This window comes from Mus caroli, chromosome 17 (genome assembly GCF_900094665.2).
Source record: "Mus caroli chromosome 17, CAROLI_EIJ_v1.1, whole genome shotgun sequence".
Lineage (NCBI taxonomy): Eukaryota > Metazoa > Chordata > Mammalia > Rodentia > Muridae > Mus > Mus caroli.
In genome coordinates, this window is record NC_034586.1 from 21,807,003 (window position 1) to 21,831,012 (window position 24,010).

Sequence of the window (24,010 nt, forward strand, 5' to 3'; positions counted from 1 at the left end):
CATCTCTCCACAGCCCCCTGCTCTCTCCCTCAACCCCTTTTTTGAGACAGGGTTTCTCTGTGTAGCCCTGGCTGTCCTGGAACTCACTCTGTAGACCAGGCTGGCCTCGAACTCAGAGATCTGCCTGCCTCTGCTTCCCAAGTGCTGGGATCAAAGGCGTGTGCCACCACTGCCCGACCCGCCTCAAACTCCTAACAATCCTACTTTGTTTCTTGCCTCAGCGTGCCAAATTATGTAGTCTAGATGTGACTGCTCACAACGCTGAACAATCCCTCACCCCGCCCCCCCCAAACTCACATAAGAATGAAGCAACAACAAATCAACAACAACAACAACAACAAAAAGAATGAAGCAACAACAAATTTAAACTTTCATGTACATATATGAATTTAGTAAAATATGAAAGTAGGAGAGTCAGCCACCCATGTGACACATGTATGGTGATATTCTCTGCTGGGGCACGGCTGACTGACTTACAAGACTGAGAAGGAAGTCCAACATATAGCCTTAGCACTCAAAGCCACAAAGTACACCTAGCAATTCTACTCTTAAAATTTTCCTCAGAACACACACACACACACACACACACACACACACACACACACACAGAATGTTCAACACCAATAGCCATCAGAAAAATGTAAATCAAATCAAATCAAGCTCCACTGCACACCCTGCAGGTCAGTTACTCAAAGCCAGAAGATAGTAAGCATCACCAAAGCCAGGGAAAGCAGAACCCTGCCTGCCAACATCGTTACGGGAAATGTAAATGGGCCAACCCCCAAGACAGCAGTGTTTCTCAGAATGTTAGATAAATTCACCATATACAGCAGCCCCAGCCCAGGGATATACCCAAAACAACAATTAAACACACGTCCACATAAAAACCTTTAACATGCAAACAAAACAAAACAATAAACCCAAAACCAAAAGCAAAAGCAAACCCAACAAAAAAAAGCCAGGCATAGTGACATTCTGGAGGCAGAGGCAGATCTACAGACAGGCCTGGTCTACAGAGCAAGTTCCAGGACAGCCAGGGCTGTTACACAGAGAACCCTTTTCTTAAAAAACAAAACCAAGGGGCTGGTGAGATGGCTCAGTGGGTAAGAGCACCCAACTGCTCTTCCAAAGGTCCAGAGTTCCAATCCCAGCAACCACATGGTGGCTCACAACCATCTGTAATGAGATCTGGCGCCCTCTTCTGGAGTGTCTGAAGACAGCTACAGTGTACTTACATATAATAAATAAATAAATCTTTAAAAAAAAAAAAACCAAAACCAAAACAAAGCAAAACAAAACAAAAACCCACAACAACAACAACCAACCAAAAAATAAAATAAAATCAAACAATCTTTAGCATGAATGAGCATAAGAAGCATCACACATAAGAGCTAAGTGGAAATGACATCTGTTCATGAGCAGAGAGCCAAGGGTAGCTTGGGTTTTTTTTTTTTGTTGTTGTGTTTTCGAGACAGGGTTTCTCTGTGTAGCTCTGGCTGTCCTGGAACTCACTCTGTAGACCAGGCTGGCCTACGAACTCAGAAATCCGCCTGCCTCTGCCTCCCAAGTGCTGGGATCAAAGGCGTGCACCACCACTGCCCGGCTGGGTAGCTTATTCTTAAGATAGCAAACCACTGATGCATGAAAAAGAAGGAGGTCTTGACAAAGCTGCAGTGGGATGAACCTTGAGGGCAGTGTGCTACGTGACATGAGCCAGACAGAGCCAGGTCCCAGGTGAAATCTCTAGAAAAGGGAAGCATATAGACAGGAAGCAGTGTAGTGACTCCCTGGGGCCAGAGCAGGGACCAAATGACTGCAAACAGGATCTCTTTCAAGTGTAAACCAGTTCATAACAATGTTTGTTCAGCCGGGCGTGGTGGCGCACGCCTTTAATCCCAGCACTCGGGAGGCAGAGGCAGGCGGATTTCTGAGTTCGAGGCCAGCCTGGGCTACAGAGTGAGTTCCAGGACAGCCACGACTACACAGAGAAACCCTGTCTCAAAAAACCAAAAAAAAAAAAAAAAAAAAAAAAAAAAAAAAAAAAAAACAATGTTTGTTCAAAGCTATGACTGGTTGAAAATGACTTGTACACTAATAATAGTTGATGGTGTGTCTTGGCTAGTTTGATGTTAACTTGATCAAGCTAGAGTCATTTTGGAAGAGGGATCCCTCAACTGAGAGCATGTCTCCACCACCTGGCCTGTGGGCAGGCCTATGGTGCATTTTCATGACTGATGATAACCGTGGGAGGGCCCAGCCTACTATGGGCAGTGTCACCCCTGGGCTGGTGGTCCTGGATGCTATAAGGCAAACTAAGTGAGACACAAGGAGCAAGCCAGTAAGCAGCTCTTCTCTATGGTGTCTGCACCAGCTCTTCCTCTAAGTGCCCTTCCTGAGGTTCTTCAGTGATGGGCTGTGCTGTGGAACTGTAAGCTGAAATAAACTTTTCTTCCCCTAGTTGATTTTGGTCAATGGTGTTTTATCACAGCAATAGAAAAACTAAGACAGTGTGTAGGTCTTATTTCAAAAAAACTGTTTAAAAGGAGTTAAATCTCAACTTGGAGGTATTGCCTGGAGCATCTTGCAGACCCAAAGGAAACTGACACTGTAATCCCTCATACAAAACAGTGCACCTTCCCTACTTGCTTGAAGGGTCCCATTCTGCTTGTCACGGCTCTCTGGACCTTGGGTTCCCAATATCTTCTGACCATTAGAATAACGTGGTCCTACAGATTCAAGGAGTATCAGTGCCAATATCTCCTTAAAGTCACCCCAGCCAGGTCAGACTTTGCTGTCAAAGTCACTTCAGAAGGTAGTCTCCTGTCTACAGTTTTATGCCCAGATAATTTCCTATGCCTGGCAGCTGTTTGTAGAAGTCATAGCCATGTGCTTCTGAGTAGAGAAAAGTTAAGAGTTACCTAGGTTTACTAGAACAGAGCTACTAGGTCTACATCCTCTCTGAGGTGAAGTCCAGGATGTTTAGGGAGTGTCAGATACCCCTCTAGAAGGAAGCTGATGACACACATGGCTTAGAAAGGATGACTTGAAGGGAAAAGTAGGCCTTTCTACAGGCAGAATGGCATCCTTAGAGGCAGCCACACTCTATGTGCATAGGCACCTTAGGTAGGGGAGGGAAGTAGTGTTCAACTCCGACAATTGTGTGAAGCTAGCCAGCACGCTTAATGCTTGCTTGCTTGTGGTGCTAGCCACAAGGGCTAAAGTCAGCAGCCACCCTAGCAGGGGCTCTCCAGACAACTTTCATAGGAATACAACAGGCGCTGGGTGAGTACTGCTCAACAGCATGCCACAGCACAATCCTGGGCAGAGGAAAGTCTCAGACCTGGCAGCCAAGAGCAGCAACCCCGGATCAGATCAGCTCTTGCACCTTAAGGGAAAATGAGTTGCCAGAAAATCGTGATAAACAGAAACCCTGCTCTAAGCAAGCATCCACGCCAAGGAAGGACACACTGAAAAAGAGGTCTCCTGCCCATGACCCCTCAGGGCTGCCCCTCCCCACCTTCTTACCTTTGGGCCCTGGGTCGTGGATGCTGTCTGGTGACCAGAGCACTTCCCCAGACAGTCTCCCCAGGGCCACTCCTACACCAGCCAGCTGCTGCTGGGGGCCCTGGGTAGGGTGGCCCCCCAGGGAAGCCGTGGTCTGACTCCGTCTCGGCAGCCAGGGAAGAGGCGGAGCTCCCCATGGCCCCCCTGACAGCGGCCACGTAGAGAGCCGGGCCTGGTCACCTCTGGCCGGTGGCACACGGATGGAAGCATGGAGAGAGGAGAGTGCCCACACCAGAGAAAGGGCAGCCGGCTGGTCAGTGACACAACAACAAAAATAAACAGAATAGAAAGAGAGAAGAAACAGTGTAACTCACACAGATGAAAACTCTAGGACCCCCCAGGTGTGTGTTTGTGTGTGTGTGTGTTTCCCAGCATGCCTTGGGGTATGCAAGGGGAAAATGAGGTTCAGGGACCTGGGCATGACTTTTAAGTATTCAGCACTGTAGTGCACATCCCATAGACAAGCTCCACAAAGGATACAGGTCAGAGGCCCAAGGCCAGCACTCCACAGAACTGCTGCTCCCTGACTTGAGGCACAGTAAGGTTTTAGGAAATAACCCTAGTCTGAAAAACCCACGATCCCTCTCAAATTTGTCTCTAGTCTACAAAGAGGTTTTATTCCTCAATTAGGAGAACAATTCTGCCTCATTACAGACAACTATCAAGGAGACATAAAGTTCACAGGAAAGGCCGAGCAGTGGTGGTGCACGCCTTTAATCCCAGCACTCGGGAGGCAGAGGCAGGTAGATTTCAGCGTTCGAGCCCAGCTTGGTCTACAGAATGAGTTCCAGGACAGTCAGGGCTACACAGAGAAACCCTGACTCCAAAAACCAAAAACCAAAAAAAAAAGTTCACAGGAAAGGAAAAAATGCAGGGTAGAGGGCACAGCAGGATGGCACTTAAAGCTCTAAGAGGCCAGGGTCAGAGTGCCTTTAAAAGGGCAGCAGCCAATTGTGTAAAGGCACACTCACCCTCAAGTCCTAGGCCTAAACAATCCCAGGGAGCCTGAGAGACCATCCATGCTGAGCTGCCGGAGAGCCATCTTACACCTGGTGGCTAAGGGAGTGCTAATGAGACCAAATAAACCCGAGGACTTGGCAGCTAGGGAGACTGACACTCATAGGATAACTTATAGCCCTCTTCCTGCTGTAGGTGAAGGTCTATATGTATGCTGCCCTTTGACTGGTTAGACCACAAACTTGTCATGGTTTCAGCAGTTCCCACCCGAGTCTCCTATCACACACCAATAGCACTTTCTCTGGCTTCTGAGTAAGTCTCTATAACACAGATATTGGTATTGGGGTACAGATGAGGGGAGACTGACATAAGGGGTCCAGAGGCACATCTAGGAAGTACTGTGGACTCAGGGGACAGTTCTGCTTGACAGGTGACAGTCTGTATAGTGCCTTTGAGAGCCAGCACCTGATAGCTGGGAGGGTCACCAGCACCAAGCCCAGTCCTACTTCAACACACCCAGGCATGGGGAAAATTCGTTCTGCAACCCTGTACCATGAGGTTTCAATCGGAACCGGCTATTTCTCCCATGAAACAGCGTTTCTTTCCTGACTACCTCTGAGTTAGCATGTGAGGGGCTGCTTTTGCACAGGGACTGGTGCTGTTGGCTGGATGGCCCTTTGAGATTTGAAGGCTTTTAATTCATACTTTGAAATGGCTAGAGAACAAAACAAAAGGAAAGGGTAGGAGAACTGAACTTTTGTGCAATTAACATTTCACATGCCTCCCTCCATGTTTTTTCTTTTGGAGAGAGGGTCTTACTATGTAGCACAGATTGGTTTAAGCTCCGCATCCTGCCTCCACTTCTCAGGTGCTGTGATTACCAGCATAGGATACACCACACTGGGCTAGAAAATTCAAATTTCAGTTTCTACACAAAAGACCATGCTCATTTATTTACATGTTGTCTGTTGCTTCTTTCAGAGATCACACAGCTCAAAAAGCCACAAATGTCTCCTGACTGTTCTATTAAGGAGAGCTGGCTGACTTAGACCAGACAGCACAGCACAGGTTCAGACTTTCTGCAAGCCACACAAAGGGGTATAAAGAACTAAGAGAGGGCTAGAGGTCTGGCTGGAACCCACCATGGAAGAATTCCCCAAATTGTCTTCTGATCTTCACAGGTGGGCACATGTTTCCTGCCATCATCATCATCATCATCATAATGATGATGCAGGGCTGGAGAGGTGGCTCAGAGATTAAGAGCATTAACTGTTCTTCCAGAGGTCCTGAGTTCAATTCCCAGTAACCACATGGTGGCTCACAACTATCTGTAATGGGATCTGATGCCCTCTTCTGGGGTGTTTGAAGAGAGCAATGGTATACTCATATACATAAAATAAATAAATCTTAAAAAATATTAATAATAATGCAAAAGGCAAAGAAGGACAGGTAGAGATGGTGATGTGACCTCCCATAATCCAGCACCGGGGAAACTAAAGCAGATGAATCAAGGTTTCTAGGCCAGCCTGGAGTACATACTGAAACCCCTCAAAAGGAAACAAAGCAGGGAGCTCAAACATGGCACAGAAGTTAAGGTCACTTGTTGCTACTGTAGAGGACCTGGGTTGGATTCCTAGCACCCATGTGACAGTTCACAACAATCTGTAACTCCAGTGTTAGTAGATCTGACATGCTCTTTTCTAACATCCATGGGTACACACACACACACACACACACGCACGCACGTAAAATGTTCATATACATAAAATAATTAAAAAAAAACCAATTAAGTCAACAAAAAACAAAGCTCAAATAAAAAGATGCTAGTATACTTTGTGTAACCTATTGTCTATAGACTTGCTCTGTCAGTATGAAAGCCTCGCAAATGACAGGACCACTACTATCCCTTTTCTGGTCAAGGTGCCCCTCCCTACTCCCCAGTCCTCTCGGGGTGCCACAAAGTAACCTCAGCTAACCTCACATTCTTACTGCTTTTGTGTTCACACAGGGTCTTACAATGTAGCCTAAGCTGGTAGCAAATTCCTGATTCTCCTGCCTCAGCTTCTGAAGTAATACAATGCACTTGGCTCTGGTTAAGATCTCTGGACGGTGTTCTAGCTCAGTATAGACATGCCCCTTCATGGGACTCAGTAGGCACGTGTGCTGGTGGCTTTGTTTGGGGCATCAGTGAATTGTATCTGGTTTTTGCTACTTTGGTGAATTCTTCTTTTTCCCACCCTTGGTTTCTCCTCTATCACTAGACAGGAGAGAAAGAATAGAGGGGAAAGAGAGAGATAGAGATCTCGGAATCTAATTTCTTTTTGTTTCTTCTTTGCTACTTTATAGGTTCTTTGTTTTTCTACCCTTTATCCTCACCATCTCCCCCCCCCCTTTTACTCCGTATCACTAAACAGGAAAGAAGAATAGAGGGGAGAGAGAGAGAGAGTGGAAGGCAGGGATGTGAGGGAAGGGGAGGGGAACAGGCAGAGATCTGAATCTAATTTTGCCCCCCCACCCCCACCCCCACAGGGTTTCTCTGTGTAGCCTTGGCTGTCCTGGAGCTCACTCTGTAGACCAGGCTGGCCTCGAACTCAGAAATCCGCCTGCCTCTGCCTCCCAAGTGCTGGGATTAAAGGGGTGCGCCACCACCACCTGGCTTCACCTTGTTTTTTTGATTTTTTGGTTTTTTTGGATCATGACTACTGTCAAACTGCAACCTCCATTCTCCAACAATGCCTGTAGGGGCTCTAACACTTATATACCCTCTGAAAAGTTCCCAGAATTCCAAATGTTGCAGAAACTATCTGCAGTTGGCAAAACCACACCTTTGCTAGAGCATGAGGCAAATCATAGTCAGCTGCTGCAAAACAGCCTCATATCCCCACACCTGGGATTAGAGTGAAACATTATTATATTTCTATGTGTTTTTTTTTTTTAAAGAAATCAAGATTCTAGAATTCTAACTACAGTGAACTGTTGGTGGCAGGGTGCCCAGCAAAACATGCTCCTATCCATCAGTCCCATGTTACAACAGTCACCCAGTCACCTGTGCCTCCTGTGGTTGTCAGTGCCACAGCAACCCTCAAACTGACAAGCCCTGGCAACATGGGAGCCTCCTGTAAGAAATGTACCCCAGCATTTCTGGTGCTTCTCTCTCATACTCAAACACTGAGCTGGGGAGAGGGAGGGAAGAGTATTGAGTTAGACTCAGCACAAGTGCCCATGGGGCAAAAATTGTTCACCACAGGGTCCTTCCCACATTTACTATGAAAGCAGGAAATATACTCAGGGGCTGCCCATCTGCCTACAGGAAGATTACCTGCTCCTCCAGGAAGGTACTAGGGACCTGCATGGGCTTGGGTGCTGCTTGCCCCACAGTTCCTATAGTCCTCACCTACCCTTCTTGCCAATTCTGCCCAGAGCACATCCTCCTCCTGCCTTTGTGCTCGCTCACTGGGGACACTTTCTTTGAGCACAGGGTCTCTTGGGAGGGTGGGGACAGCATATTCTTTCTTATTTGGTAAGTATGCAGAACAAAGAAGAAAGAACAATGACCTCAGGAACTCTCCATGCGACAAAACCCCAATCATGTCTGCTATCAAGGAGGAGAGAGCCCTTTGGTGTGCTCAGGAGCCTCTGTCCTGGCTAAGGCCACCTGAGGCTTGAGAGATGATGTCCCCTACCTTAACCCCACTACACACACCATGAACCACTTGGCTACCAGCTCTTGGTTGGCCTACGGGGTCCTCTCACCTTGAGAAGCTGGCACCAGTATGGTTCTGCTTGTTTTGAGACAGTCTCATGTATTGTAGGATGGCCCAAAACACTATGTAGACAACAATGTTCTTCCATTCCTGATCCTCCTGTGTAAGATTGTGTGGCTCACCACATAGCTGTTCATGTGTGCCTCTTGAAACCCACCTTCTTTCTGCTGGCCTTTCAGGCACAACTATAGACCCCAGCATCTCCAGCAACGCTGGCAGTTGGTAAGTCCACATGTATGGTAGGCAGCTGGGTAAAAGGTTCTACAGGCCTTCCTTCTGGAGTCTGACAATCAGGGGCCACTGAGAGAATAGAATGGAATCCAGCAGCAGCCCTAGAGAGGACTAGTTGTTCTCGGGCTTGGCCAGCCCTCTACAAAAGCAATTATCCCACCCAAGCCACTTGGCCAAGGACACGGGAACCAGGTCTTCTCTGAGTGAAGGAGGCTGGTCCCTCTCAGGTCTCCCCCATCTAGGTCAGAGTCCACCAGCATAATTAGCATGTGGTGAAGCAGGGACACTGAGGAATGCCAACACAGGTGGATCCAGTCTTTGTTCTCATTCTGGTTGCATAGGCTGTACTCCAGCACGGCCCCCCACCCTGGTGTTAGGCTTGAGTTACCTCAAGCGCTGTCCTCTACTTTGCCGCTACTCTAGAGAATACTTCACTTGCTCATTCTTTTTTTTTTTTTTAGATTTATTTATTTATTTATTATCTGTAAGTGCACTGTAGCTGTCCTCAGACACTCCAGAAGAGGGCGTCAGATCTCATTACGGATGGCTGTGAGCCACCATGTGGCCGCTGGGATCTGAACTCTGGACCTTCGGAAGAGCAGTCGGGTGCTCTTACCCACTGAGTCATCTCACCAGCCCCCACTTGCTCATTCTTTTACTCCTCTGTGTGCCCAGCAAACACCCGTTGGCCTGTGTTTTGAGTCAGGTTGCTTTAGGAGGTTGGGCACAGCAAGTAGTGATTCTCAGAGGTCCCTGCCCCAGACACTGTCTCACTGCTACATGAGTTAGTGTAACTACATCAGCCTCCAACAGGAGGCAGAAGAGGCAGGGTACAGTAAGGACCACAAGATTTGAGGGATAGGCTCCCCCATCGTTGTGACCCAGGAGCGTAGCTATGCCTTCCCAACTCCATGACCCACCAGCCAGTACCTCCTTATTTTCATCAGGGAACTGTTCCACTTTTAAATGGGACAGTGGCCTAGATCTGGCCTCAAGGAAGTGGGACTGCCACTGCTCTGAAAGACAAAGTATTAATTATCAAGCTGCATTAGCATGTCCCCGGCCTTGGTGTGAGATGTTCTCTGTGTATGTTGAGGACAGCTGGAGGGTATCCACCCAGGGCAAGCATGACAAGACAGGATGACACTTCCATTAGATTCTGCATGGAGCCACATAAGGGTGTCCTCTCAGTCAGGAGGCCAAGTCCTAGCTCTGGCATCAACAGCTTCACTTTCAGCTCTGAGGACCCATCTGCAGGGGAGATGCTTAGAACATCTCAGGTAGGGCAGACGCATAGCTCTTCCTCACAGCTGCTTAGGGCTGGAGATGGGATGGGCTCTCACAAGCCCCAAAACCTGTCTAAGGGCTGCAAACCCTTTGTATAGCCTGTCCTTTGGTCCTACACTACCACAGCCAAGTCAGTATTTCCTGCCCAGAGCTCCCAAAGACTTGTGGGATGTCTCATTTCCAGGACAATCTGGGAACATCACCAAGTCAAGGCCAGGGAGACCTACTGCACCTTGTGCTTCCAGGGCTCTTGGTGTAGGAAGTACAATGTCTTCCTATATCTCCTATCTGGGACAGTGCCCAACCCCAGTAAAACAAGAGTAGAACGAGGTTTCCTATAACAATTGATAAAGTATCTACCACATAAGGCCCTCCTCTGGGTAATTTTATAAAGGACCATCTCTCTCCCACCTTAACTGCAGTAACCCTATGTCACTCCCTGCTTAAGAGAGCGGATAACAAGGGAGAGCAGTGTCTAGCCCCCACCTGACACCCATAGCTACCCCCATATCTTATACTTGTACACACCAGTGCAGGAGGCAGCAAGTCCAGATGTGAAGCCAAGAGTAAGCCACTGCTGGAATACAATTCTGTCCAAAAGCAGCTGCTATCAAGGCCAGCTCCAGAGAAAATGGCCTGGGGACAGGAAGTAAACCCTCCCTTCAAGAAACTAGGCTAAGATCTACCTCAAGGAAGCACCCAACCCTGTGAGAACTGGCTGGGCAGCATTCTCTAGAAGACAGGTGGAGCGTCTCCACAGGAACGAACTACCCACTTAGCTCTCTGAGCCTTTGGCAGGCCACAGGCAAGACATCTTAGGTGGTACATCTAAGAGGACACGAGACCCAAGTGGCAAGACCAAATGCCACTAGCATAGCTTCCCTGAAAATATTTTCCGCAAAGTCAGAAAACCAGGTTGGTAGGGCAGGGCAGCAGGGCAGAGGGCTGGTCACCAGAGACCTTGGGCACTGGCCCAGAGAAAGGGGTTCCTCCTGCCACCTTAGTACTTCTGCCCTGCTGCCCCATCAAACAAGCCACACCATTTGGTAACTAGCTCACCTGACGAGATGCCAGTGTGCTCACACCTGAGTTGCTTGCTGCCTTAGGAAAGGGCCTCTGAAAAAGCTGACCACTGCAATCCTCACCAAGAGAGCATACCCCTTTTATCAAGGTTTGGACTCTGGCTCAGGAATGCCAAGTGCAGCCTCTGGGGTTATCTGCACAAGCTAAAGCCCTACAAATGAGTCCTGACTGGCCATGTGGCTCAGGCCCTGCCCTCTTCTGCAGTGCTAGGGTGAGAACCTTGCAGAGGACTTCGATTACTGTCCCGCCTGAGCACATGCTGATCAGGGACTCCTGTCCTTTAAGGGGTTGTATTTGTTCCACAGACAGAGGCCACAGGGGACAACAAGGTTTGCTGGCTCTTAACTACCTCTGTCACAGGAACCAACTTGTCCCATAGTCAAACAGGCCTGTGGCTAATTCTATACTGGTAAGGACAATACAGGAGGTTATTCAAGATCCTGTCTTGATGTTCCTCAACTTGGTTCTGCTCTTGGGTAGAGTGCATCACCAGGGCCACAGGTCAGTAGTAGTTGGCAAGAAAGCCTAGGCTGTCTAGGTACTGCCAGGGAACCATGCCCAGGTTGGGGCAGGGCTCAGGGAAACAGTAGAGTGCCATCAAGATTCCCTGGACTCGGGTTCTGGCACTGCTCAGTCACTCTAGCTGCCTGCCAATGCAGAGCCACTGTTTGAGCTGCAAAGCTCTGCTTTTCTCAGCAGCTGCTCACCATGGAAGATGCTGCCACGCCAGGTAGGATATTCACATGTCCTCATCCTGTACTTCCCTTCTGAGCCACTGCAACCTCCTACACGCACTTGGCCACTGCCCCCTCTTATGAACAATACTGGAGATGGTGGTCACCACCCTCCACCTACACACAAGAAGCAGTGTGCAAGCTGAACTCAAAAAGTGAACCAGAGATTATACTGAAAATGAAAAAGCCCATCTAAGAGCCAGGTGTAGGACAAAAAGCCTTAAGAAGAAGGACGCTGTCCATTTCTCCATTTGTGTCAAGTGCTTCCTGGTCTCCAGCGCACAAGCAGAAGTCGAAAAGTCAGGCTGAAGCTGGGCATAGTTCCACACAACTTTAATCCTAGCACCCAGGAGGCAGAGGCAGGCAGATCTCTTAGTCTGAGGCCAGCCTGGTCTGAAGTAAGTCCAGGACAGCCAGCCAGCCAGCCAGCCAGCCCCCCCCCCCAACACACACAAAGACACAAGCACACAGATACACATGTACAGACATACATGTAACCACACACACACACACACACACACCCCTGAGCTGAGGCTGGACCTCAGTCAGAACAGTAGCAGCACCTCCAGCTATATGCCTATTCAGAGCAAGTGAGACACACTGATCCTGCTGAGGTGAGCTATAGCAACTCTTGAGGCATCTACATGACCTGCTGCATCCTAACAGGGAAAGGGCCACTGAGCATCCTTCTGTGACCATCCAGAGGGAATTGCACACCAGCTTAATTATACATTATGAGAACAGAAATTGTGTTTTTCAACGTGGTATTGCCAGGGAAACAAAGGATTTAAGTTTTTAGTTCACAATAACTAAATGTGTTGTTGTTTAATGTGCAACACCATTATAAGAGAAGGTAGAAGAGCAGCCTGCCGGCCCTGCCATCAGCAGATCAAGAGTCATGGGATGAGGCACTCAAGCTCACGGCCAGCTCCAAAGAGGTGGCCGGGATTAGGAGCATGCGGGGTCATAGCATGTCTCCCCCGACTTCCTTCCCCACTAGAGCTCTGGCCTTTCAACATCTGCAGAAGGGCAGGGGCTTCAGAAAGCTGTAGAACTTATTGATTTTTCCATTAAATTGTGTATGGTCAGCAAGACCAAGCAAGGGACAGAAGTCTGAGACTACTTTTTTTTTTTTTTTTTTTTTTTTGAGACAGGGTTTTTCTGTGTAGCCCTGGCTGTCCTGGAACTCACTCTGTAGACCAGGCTGGCCTCGAACTCAGAAATGCGCCTGCCTCTGCCTCCCAAGTGCTGGGATTAAAGGCGTGCACCACCACGCCCAGCTTTGAGACTTCTTTAAACACAACTTTTAAGAACCACAGAGGAAGGCAACGGGAGAGGGCACCTTCTGCGTCAGTGAGCATTCTGCAGCCTTCCCATCCTGTTAGCAGCAGGTATGGCTGCACCCTGACATTTTCAAATAGCTGCTATCGACTTGTTTTCCTTCCAATATCCCAACACTATACCCAGCTTGGCCACAGGGAAATGGGGATGGCAGATTCAGGCAAGCTGAGACATGGAATATGGCACAGGAGAGCCACGACTGTGCCTTTGTCAGTACAAGAGGGTTGAGGCCAGGGCAAGTGTCCCACTTGTTTTCCTGAAATGGAGACTTGAGCAAGCCTGCTCTGGTGCCCAGTGAGTTCTTACGCAGTGATGGCTACATCACTGGTTTCCCACATGACAGCTTGTGCAGAAGAGTAGAACAGAGCAGTCGGACTGCCCAGCACCTTATGATGGTTTACCCTAAGACCCACACTAACCACGCCTGCATTGCCACACTGTCCTCCTATAATGCCAACCCTGGCCACTGTCTGCCTAGTAGGACCAGTCTGGTAGGCAATATGCTGTCCACACCAAGATACTCTTTGGTCCACTGATCACAAGGTTTCCACACAGCCATGCCATGGTCCACAGAATGACAATCATGTGGCTAAGCCTCATGATCTCCAAGCCTCAACCCAGTCTCCTCTGCCTCCTCTCAGTGACACTTATGCAAGGGTCATAAGCTGGTAGTTTACTTCTCAGACTGAGAAACAAGCCAGGTGCCTGGTTCCACAGAGACCACATGCTACTTTTCTGGGTTAGGAGAACTCTTTAACTTTAGAAGTCAATTGACTCAAGGCTACCAGAGGTCAGCAGTCAACTGAGGATGCTTACTTGGCTACCTGATCAGTGTGGGGGATGAACTGAGTTGGTTACCAGGACTTGCCAAGAAATAACACACACGTCTTGAGTCTGGGAGACTCCAGGAGCTGGGCTGCCCCCAACAGACCCCTGGGGATAGGCTAGACCGATATCGGAGTTCTAGGAATCAAATGGCTCCAGACAGCAGAGACATACTGGGGATGTGTGAAGGCCAAATGGCAGAGGTGCATCCTGCCTGGGGAGTTAGGGACTAATTAAAGCTTCTGAAAGCAGGAGCACAGTACACTTCAGGGTGCTCAGACTGTTTGAGGTGACAGAACCAGAGGGGACTGGAAGGACAGGGTAGTCAAGAGATAAACAGCCAGGTAGGAGAACAATCCACACCCCACCCCTGGGCCTGGGGAGGGGTGGAGGTGGGGATAGGAAATGCCCTTTAGGCCATTTCTGTATTTCTCAAAATTCAGCCTCCTAGGCCACACAGTTTAGAAATCATGACAAAATAAAGAGACAAGTCACCAGTGATCCTGGGTCTCTCCGTATCTGGTGTTTTTCAAAGAGCTTAACATTTTTCGTTTATCATTTTAAAAATTATTTTTAAAAAGTTTAATTTTGCCTTTTCAGCCCCAGCAATTGTCTAGTGCAGTGCAAGGCAGTGTTGATACTAAAGACCACAGGGATGGACAAAGGACTACTCTAACTTTCTTAGGCTCTTAACTTATCAGCTCATCAATAGCATGTATACTGAAGGTTTTCAGGTCACCAAAAAGGCTCATCTCAAGGGCCACCAATAAGAATGTGGAAGGAGACCAAAAAATAGCTTGTGGTTTGGAGACTTAGAACTCTGTCTATCTCTCCCCTGTCAATGGATGACCAACAGCCTCAGTTTCCACATCTGTAAAATGGGCCTTACACGTTTTGCCTTAAGGCCTGGACAATGTACAACAGGGGCCAGGAAAGCTTGGGAGTAGACAAAGCCTGGATCCAAGAATGGGCCACAATGGAACCCTTTACCCACAGAGGACTAGCCTAGGCTTCTACATAGATATGGAGTTAGGGCCACTCTCAGACACTATGGCCAGCAGAGATTTTGATAACTCCATTGCAGTTAAGTTGTACAGTTTCTGAGCCTTGGATCCAGCAGGGTTCAAATCTTCCTCCCTGGAGGTCAATGACCCGTCTACCAGTCAGACAGCTCTAGACATTCTTAGATTTTAGAAAAGAAATGGGTCCATCTCTGTGGAGCAGAAGGACCTCAAAGGAAACAGGATCTACTACGCCATGGTGGCAAGCTACTGTTCAGCAAGACACAATTGCCCTAGACTGCAGAACTGTGGTCCTGAGCGCATCCCTGACAGCTAGACTCTGGAAGCAGGGAGAAACTCAAGAGGCAAGCTCCACATCTGTGACTTGCAGTTCTCTAGACTGGGAAAGGGGAAATTGCCACTGCAGGGGTAATCTCACAGTTTCTCACGGAGTAGCAGTTCTTCCCGATTTATTGCTGAACTGCAGGGTCAGCAGCAAACACTCAGGAAGGCTCTCAGGTTCTGGGCCTGAGTGTTCAGAGTCCTGAAACTCAGGAGGTAGCTATCCTGTTTTCGAGGCTAGGTATTTCGCGGTCCTGTTTCAGTGTCTGTAACAAACCACAGGCACTCAGGGACCCAGAGAGCCAGCCTAGCAAGGACCATCTGGCCACACAACAGGGTTCCCAAATCAGACGTGGAAGGGCCCCTTTTTCAGAAAACAAAAAGAAAATCCCGCAGCTGTCAAGGGGCTGCTCTGTAACTTTCTCGGCCTGCTGACAGGCCCGCAAAAACAGAAGTGTGGGATGAGGGGGCACACAGGGGCACACAGGACGCTTTACTCTTGCTGCCGCCCCAGGCAGCTGCAGGTTTCTGCAGATAGTGCCCCCACGACCTATACCTTCCTACAGTGGGCCAACGCTTAGCCCCGGACAAGAGGGCACTCAAGGACAGGCAGGCACCGAGGGTCGCCTGCGTCTGAGGTTCCTAGGCTGGCCTCGAGTGACCCACACCTCCGGCGCGCTCCCCCCTCCCCTTCCCGCTCACCACAAGCCAGGCTACTGCTCCCAGGACAAACATGGAGCATCCCGGCTGATGCCCTGAGGCCGAGCTCTACGAGTCCTAGGCCGTCTGGCCGGCCGCCTACCGTGGAACTCACCTTAGCGAGCCGGCGGCGCCTCCTCAGCGCTCGCGATCGGTCTAGGCGGGCGCGGCCCTAGTGCCGGCCCTCAGTCGGTTGACCCACAACTTCGACCGGAGGGCACCAAGGGCCCCTTCGCGCCAGCCGCGATGCTCCGCCGGCTTAGCGCGTTTTGGCCGCGAAGATCCGTCTCGGCCCGGCAACCTTACAAACGCCTCCGTAGCTAGCGCCCGCCGTCCCGCCCGGCCTACCCGCTACGCCTTACGCTGCTTCCGTAGCGTGGCGCCCAGCCGGGGCCCGAGGCTACAGCGCGTCAGGGGCGCACGCGGCACTGGGAACCCGGCGCCGGGACTACGGCTCCCACAGGGCAGAGCGACGCGGCTCAAGGCACGCCGGGAGTTGTAGTCCATGAATGGTCCTACCCTCTACCCTTTCCCTGAGATCTCGCCCTCCCAACGTGACAGGAGACGCTCAGTTCACGGATACAGTTGGTACTCCCAAGCTAGTTTGATGAGGCGCGCTGGATCCGGGAAGAGGACGGACTACAGCTCCCAGGATCCCCTTAAGATGGGCTCTGGGCAAAGCTCCGGTAGGCGTCCACGCGGTTCGAGTGTTACTGCGCCAGGAGAGATGTCGGGAGTTTAGGTCGTGATTTTGTACAAGGTCTGAACCGGTTGTCTGCTGCGTTGGGGCAGTAGGTGGTACAGTCCAACCTAGCTGCCTTGGCTGCTTTCGACCTCTTCCAGCGACTTCTGGTTTCTTTCCCAACGGTCTGAAGCAGCAACCGTGCTGGAACTGCTCCTTCCGAGGTTACTCCATCTGAGGTCCGTGTTTACTCGAGTGCTAGATAGGCACGTCACTTTTTCTAGAGAAACACTGGCATCTTCCTAAGTCCTTTGAGCTATGTTCACAAGAGCCCCCCAAGCTTTTTCCCTTTAGAGCCCTTTGGCTCCCCGAATTAACTTAATTCCAGCCACTTGTCCTCTGCAACTGGAAGCTAAGAATCAGGCTGCTAGCCGGGCGTTGTGGCCCATGTCTTTAATTCCAGCACTCGGGAGGCAGAGGCAGGCAGATTTCTGAGTTCGAAGCCAGTCTGGTCTACAAAGTGAGTTCCAGGGCAGCCAGGGCTATACGGAGAAACCCTGTCTCAAAAAAAAAAAAAAAAAAAAAAAAGTCAGGCTGCTAAGGCAGCCATAGCACATAGCAAAAGGACACCCTGCACTTTGTTGTGTGAGAGATTGGGTACTATTTGCCCCAGGACCCAGAAAACCTGAGTCTGGCTCAGTAGAGACTACAGATAATGTTTCTGGTAAATCATTCATGCTCCAGAAGCTAGAAAGCTAAAGACCGGCCATTGAATTCAGGATGCTGTGGGGACACCTATGCCTGAATGGGGAAGACACCAAATTTTGGCAACCCAGGAGCAGAGGCTGTCTTCCTGAGCCCCCTGACACAGTGGTGAAGTCACTGCTCATTCAGCAATGAGCAGTCACTTAATGGCCTCTTTATTGAGTCAGCATTATGGAAACTAGAAGAAAGAGCTATCATCATGGGGAAGATAGATCATTCATCCAGATTAGCAGTACCTTGACCACTCATCAGTAGGTGATGCCCATGATCAGAAGAATGGCCAAGCTGGATCCAGGACAGTCCTTTGCAGCATCTCTGGTCACTGTGGATCATCACTAGTGCAATGATGTATCACCGCACTAAGATGATCACGCAGCAGGCAATGCTGGATCATCCCAGGTTGGCTGAGCCCTGATCTATGCTAGTGTAGTATGGGCCAGAAGACAGAAACCCTGTTGAGTGGATAGACCACAGGACACCCTCAGAGGTCAAGAAGGGCAGAGAGAGCTTTGCAGGGACAGAAGCCATAGATCAACCACCCTGACTCTTGAGCAGATGGGACCCAACACTTTTCCTCATAGTTTTGGGGCCATAGCTACAAAGAAAACAGACCTTGTTTAGGTATAGTTGCATAGTCCTACTAAGGAGACTGAGGCAGGAGGGTCATGAGTTCAAAGTTGACCTGGGCTACAAAGTTCAAGGTTTTGTCTCAAAAAGTAGAGGGGTGGGTCAAGATGGTGCACTCCTTTAACCACAGCTCTTGCACTTGGGAGGCAGAGGCAGGCAGATCTCTCCAAGTTTGGAGACCAAATCACATAAGACCCTGTCTCAATAAACAAAACACAAAGGTACAGTTATAAGGTGCATACTGCAGACACAGTGCAGTTAGTGCTTGCCTAGCACATGTGAAAACCGAGGTTTAGGAAGACTCAGAAAGCTTTAGACAAGACTGGCAGGTTAGTCAGGTCTAAAACTTGGGTCTAAATTTCTCTGATTTCCGCAAGTGACATATAACACAAGTCAGCACACCAACCTCATGGAAAATGTAAATGGAGGTTCCTGGCTAAAATTCCTGTTATGCTCTGGGCTGCTTCTAAGATTCCAAAATGTCAGCAGGTTCAGAGCAGATATGTGTAAGTACCTGGGCTCACCACAATTCCTCAGGGTCAGGGAGACTAGGATCAATTTCAATTTGCAGAGGCTAGGCTTCATCTATGTTGTTCTCTAACAGATAACTGACCAAGACTAGGAAGATAAAAACAATGTCAGAGGCCAACTGGAGACAGGATTTGCTTTGGGCAGAGTTCCACTTGCTGTAGGTTCAAGAGTTGGCAAGTCCTGTGGCCACTCCCTCCACACCCCCACCATCAGAAGTATAGTGAGTCTGCTAGAGGATGCCAACTTCTGGGATTATCCTCTAGGCATAGTGGTGGGCCCATACAGAAAATTCTTGGACAGCTTTTCCTGGAATGTTTCTACTAACAACCCATTTCAAACATGAGATCCCTTTACAGCAGATCCCAAATGCAGAGCTGTCTGCCTGGGGCTCAGGTCCCTCAGAATCTTCCACTGGGGGTTGAATGGACAACGCTTACCTGGGAAATAAACCGAGGAGCTGCCAGGCTTTGGTGCGTTGTGCTCCTGGTTTATTTCTAGCCTTTCCTAGGCAGAGGAGCCTTGATGGTGTCATTTAAATTCCCATCGCGAGAACCTAACTGGGAGTGCAATAGGTACATGGTTTGCTGTTCTGATGATGTGTGGTGTCAGGGTCTACTGTGCCACTTAAACTCTTCATAATATACCTCTTTCCATTCTCGATGGCTCTCAATATTTCACTATACCCTCTGACCACAATACAGTGATTCCTCTTGGACACAGGATGTGTAGGCCAGGGGTCAGAGCACCGTCCCTGAGATCTGTGAGATTCACATCTATACTTTCCCCTCTGCCTGTGTGGCAACCTCGACTGAGGCTCCTATGGTCCTGCTGGGCTGTATTCAGGGCACAAGTCTTACCACTAAGGGGCTGTGGGAGGTCATTGGGAACTTGCCTTTAGAAGTGACTGTCAATAGAACGACTCACTTCAGGACCTAGACTCTGCCCATCCTAGAGGAGAAGTCCTGGAGTCTCAGCCTGACCTGATCAGGGCAGAAAACAGTGGGTTTCTTTGGTCTGTACTTAAACGGCCAACGTCATCTCCCTAGAAACCCGAGGGAGACAAAAGCAAGGCCCATAGCCACCCAGCCCACCAGCCTGTGGAGAAAGAAGCCGGCTCCGTGTGCGGTAACAGCTTTAATCTGTGGTAGCTGACACATGGGGCAGGGTCCTGCTGGCCTCCCATCCTTCCATGCCCTGGGGGAAGAGCTACTTCTCAGGGAGCTGAAGCAACGTCATGAGCAAGTTGGTGATTGGTGTGTTTCTCAGGGTCTCCTAGAGACCTGTGTTTAAAGTGAGCACTGCAGGGTGGACAGCAGAGACAGGCTGCAAGCCCTTACACAGGGCCTGGACCTGGGCACAGAAAGGCGGGGCTCCAGTATTGATATATTATACATATATATATATATATTTCATATGTATACACAGATAGTTTTCTCTCTGGAAAGTATTAAAAAATTGATCAACCTTCAATCTATAAAAAATACCTACTCTACATGATAGAAAAATCTCTCCTCCAAGTTTACACTGATTTACACACAAGGCTTTCCCCAAAATGTACAATGCGAGGCAACATCTTAAACTGTAGTGTAGAAGTGAGGCGGGAGCAGGGGGATAGGCAGTGAAGGGATGCAGGGCAGCATGTGTGGGCACAAGCATTCATACACTCACACTTGCGTGCGCACTCATGCATGCGCACACACTTGCGCACACACTTGCATACACACACTCACGCAGCCTATGGTGTGGTCTCAGACACTGTGCCCAGACTCCGGCTAGTGCTCAGGCTCAGGCCCAGCAGCTCTGGGTGGTGCAGGGCAGACAGCAAGCCTTCCTATGCCTCTGGCTCAGTGCAGAACCTCCTCCGTTATCCACTAGCAAAATGACTCCTGGGGGACACCCAGGGATTTAAAGTCAAAAGCAGAGAAGGAAACTGTTCCAGAGGCCTAGACTATTGTCTGGGAAATGTAGACTTCTCCCAAGGCAGTAAAGTCAGCCTGAGGAGGGTGTGGGTCCAGGAGCCAAGGTAGGCCACACCTGAGGAGAAGCAGCACCTGCACTGGGGTCAGAGGCTGACCGTGCTCATCAGTCCAGGAAGTGAGTTCCACAGTCAGCATGAACTAGCTGCTCCAGCCCCTACAAGAGCCAGAGTTGGTGAGTTACTGTAGTGAGGGTCTGGCCAAAGAATAGCTGTGTGGCTTGGAGGCCCTGGGTCCGAAGGTGAATGGAAGCCCATCTGGTGAGAGAAGGCCTGAGCAGCGCAAGGAGAATTGGTGGCCTATGGACTGGAAGCAGACCCAACGTATGCCGTCTTTGCCTGTCTGTCTTTCCAACACTACCATTTCTATGTCCAGCTTTGGGTCCTCAGCTTGCTGACTATGTGGGAATGGCCAAGCTTGGGTGGCACCATGTCAGCAGGAGTGAGAGGCAGCAACTGAGGGAGGACTCATTCTCTCTCTCTCTCTTCCTAATAGGGCACATAGCAGAAAGGGGCCCATGCCAGCCTGAGAGATTATCCCCACATATCTGCATACTGCTGAGCAGACATGGATGTTGTTGGTGAGGCTGGCTTGTGGTGGGAGGCCCTGGTTTCCTGATGTTCAAAGAGCCAGCCCCACTCTTTGCCTGCCGTGGACTTCCCTTTCTTCCTTCTTATTGCCTCTGCAGCCCTTCTGTATTTTCCCAGTCGAGCTGCATGAGGGCCCCACACACCCTGGGCTTGGTAAGCTGCAGGACCTGCTGGTCGGGGCTCTTTGTGGCAAGACAGGGCCACTCCTGGGTGCTGTGGAGTCTCTAACCAGCCCAAACTGGGCTAAGATGGACTACTTGACCTCTAGGATGGATGGGTTGGTCTCCAGGATGGCCACAATAATCCTGTCAATGTAGTCCTGCAGGCGGAAATTGATCTCCTCCTGCTTCTGGATTGCTTCCATGAGCTGCAGGAAAGCAGAGGGTCAATGCAGGGAAAGGAAGGGGCCTGTATAGGAGAAAGAGACCTAGGGTTATACAAAGGCAGGGCAAGGTACCTCATCTCGGGAGACAGAGCTGATTTCTGCAGCCAGTGATTCTGAGAAGGATGTGGAGAAGAGGCTCTTGGCACCCTGGATGCTGAGGGTGATGATCTGTCCATTTAGCTCATCATTTTGCTCCTTCAGGTTACGGTTGTCCTAGGGGACATGGCAGTGTCACACTGGGCTGTGCCCTTGCTGGGACAAGGACCTTCCAGGAAGGACCCGAGCTTGTGTGTCCCCTCTCATGCCAGCCTCTCAGGAGCTTCTGTGAGGGTAGAGGCAAGGGCAGAGCCACACCTGTTTGAGTCTGCGGACCTCCTGCTCCAGCTCACTCTCCCGTGCACGGCTGTTGTACTCCTGCAGGCCCAGGCTGCTGCTGCGGCCCCGCCGCTGCTCCACCTCAAGTCTGAGGAGCTGTAGATGTTCTAGCTGCTTGCGGAGGTCCTCGATCAGCTGTGAGACAACCACAAGGTGGGCTCTGGCTAGTTGGCCTGACCCCCTCTCCTGGGAGGACGTTAACCTGTTCCAAGAAGCTACTGCCCAGTGGTTTCAGTTCCAACGGCACTGCCCAACATGGCAGGAAACTGTTTCCTGGCCTCCACCAAACAGTGGGCTACATCAGACAACATGGGACCATGGGTGGGGGGGGGGGAGGGAGAGAAGAATGGCCCAGCTCTGGGACCATGGTGGGGAGACAAACCAGCTCACCTCCTGGGTCGCTTCCTTGTCTCTCTGGAATTGGTGCCGCTCATGGCTCAGCCTGTCCCCCATTTTCCTCTTATTCTCCTGTTCCTCACTGAGCCGCTGTGTCAACTCCTCAATCTCATCCAGCATCTTCTGCTTCTCCTGCAAAGACAGACACCTGTGTGGACAGGTCGTGGCACTGCTTTATCCACAAATGCAGCCTGACCCCATGGCCTGGGCTCTAGACCACTCATCTCCAGTCTAGTGACACGCTGTGGATACCGCTCTCAGTCTATGGCACAGGACTACGTCTGTGCTTTCCTGTCATCCTGTCAAAGCTGCCCTGCTTGAGGCCAAGGGACCTTCATCTGGACAAGATCTAGCTCCTGCTTGGCTCCTCCTCTGGTGTGTAAGAGTAGCCTAGGTGGGCTGGAAATATTCAGAGCTTCCCACAGGGCACTCTGGGGGGGGGGGTGGCCTCTCAGTGAAAGGACTGGAATAGAAGGTAGAAGAGGCAGAAGAGTACTGCCTCTTTCTGGTGATGTGCAAGACCGTCTTCCAGTCACCTCAGATGAGTTGGTAGTATGAGCTCTGGGCCTACAGGTCCCAGGTCTGAACATCTGAGCACAGCAGGGCCCATTGTTGCCAACCTGGCCTTTCCTGTTCAGAAGGCCCTGGCCACGTGTCCTGGCTCTATGCTGGTGTGACAAGCAGAGGGCAAAGGACAGAATTTACTCTAGGCAGGCCTTCCCCACAAGCACCAGGCCAGCAGCTCACCTCCTCAAGGCGCTCAATGTTGGCCTTCAGACAGGGTGTGCAGGACCGCAGCTCACTGTTCTCCTCATCCAGCTGCTGCAACCTGGGACACAAGAACAGGTCAGGACTGGCGCCCCTAAAATATACCTCCAAAGGACAAGGGAGGCGTAGCTATGGAGGAATACTCAATCACTGGGAGCTGTTCTGTGACCCACAATAATCCCAAATGCCATGGCTAGTCCTTACCTCACCACCCAGCTTCTCTGTGGTCTGTTTTTGTATTTTGAGATAGTGAATCATAAAGCCCAGGCTGGCCTCAATCTTTCTGTGTAGACATGATGGCCTTCAATTCCTGATCCTCTAGTTTATTTCCTGTGCTAAGATTCCAGCTATGTGCTACCTTGCACTGGCCATGATGGCTTTTAAAGGTGCTTTGGGTTTAGGAATTTTAAGTTACAGAAAAGCTGTAGAGAGTGCAGTCTGTCTTGGTTTCCTCTGTGGTCTTCCTACTCATCACTGTAGCATATCATAACCTATACCCAGCTGGGCTGCACATTCCATCCCTTCATTTCTTTCTGTCTTTTGTTTTGTTTTGTTTTCTTTTCTTTTTTTGTGTTCAAGATAAGAGTTTTTCTCTGTGTATCCCTGGCTGTCCTGGAACTCTGTAGACCAGGCTGGCTTGAACTCCCAGAGATCTGTTTGCCTCTGTTCCTGGGTGCTGGCATAAATGGTGTGTACCACCAACACCGGGCTGAGTATTCCTTTTTCCATTACTAAGCTCTCCCTAGATGCTATACTTCCTTGGTAGACAGGAGTTCTCCTGCCTGCACCTGAGCTTGGCTCACCTGGCCTGCAGGTTCTCGATCTCAATGCTCTTCTCACGCTCCATCTTGCACAGAAGTTCCTTCTGCTTCCTGGTCTCTTCCAGGACCTTCTCTTGGGCTCGGAACTCCTGTTCCTTCAGCTGCTCTTCCAAGGCATTGGCTCTGAGGGCAAAGAGGGGGTTCACATCTGTAAGGGGTATGGAGTGTTGTTCAGAGGCACTGTGTAATGACCAGGTAGCAGCTGTCTCAGGAATGCCAGTACAATCTTAGACATGGACAACCTGAAGAAAGAGTCAGAAAGTTTT

At 50.0% G+C, this 24,010-nt stretch overlaps 2 protein-coding genes across 12 annotated transcripts in view; both read right to left on the reverse strand.

Moving 5' to 3' along the window:
- Capn15 (calpain 15) overlaps positions 1-16,347 on the reverse strand; it is a 28,033-nt gene extending 11,686 nt beyond the window's left edge. For 5 of the 8 annotated variants that reach the window (XR_003835262.1, XM_029470948.1, XM_029470947.1 and 2 more), the window contains exons 1-2: positions 15,944-16,249; positions 3,526-3,814 (exon numbers count right to left, since the gene is read on the reverse strand). Coding sequence is in view for 5 of the 8 variants with exons in the window: in XM_029470948.1 (XP_029326808.1) it covers positions 3,526-3,701 (176 nt within the window). In the remaining 3 variants the exon portion in view is untranslated. Of the gene's footprint in view, positions 1-3,525; positions 3,815-15,943 lie in introns of all 8 variants that reach the window. The other 3 variants (XM_021149088.1, XR_003835263.1, XM_021149089.2) reach the window with 3 other exon arrangements.
- Positions 16,348-19,548: 3,201 nt separating this feature from the next.
- Positions 19,549-24,010, reverse strand: part of Rab11fip3 (RAB11 family interacting protein 3) — a 79,781-nt gene continuing 75,319 nt past the window's right edge. For all 4 annotated transcript variants that reach the window (XM_029470952.1, XM_021186565.2, XM_021186563.2 and 1 more), the window contains 6 exons: positions 23,727-23,867; positions 22,903-22,984; positions 22,150-22,287; positions 21,739-21,894; positions 21,457-21,597; positions 19,549-21,366 (listed from right to left, as the gene is read on the reverse strand). In XM_029470952.1, coding sequence (XP_029326812.1) covers positions 21,253-21,366; positions 21,457-21,597; positions 21,739-21,894; positions 22,150-22,287; positions 22,903-22,984; positions 23,727-23,867 — 772 coding nt within the window. In that variant the 3' untranslated portion in view covers positions 19,549-21,252. The remainder of the gene's footprint in view (positions 21,367-21,456; positions 21,598-21,738; positions 21,895-22,149; positions 22,288-22,902; positions 22,985-23,726; positions 23,868-24,010) is intronic.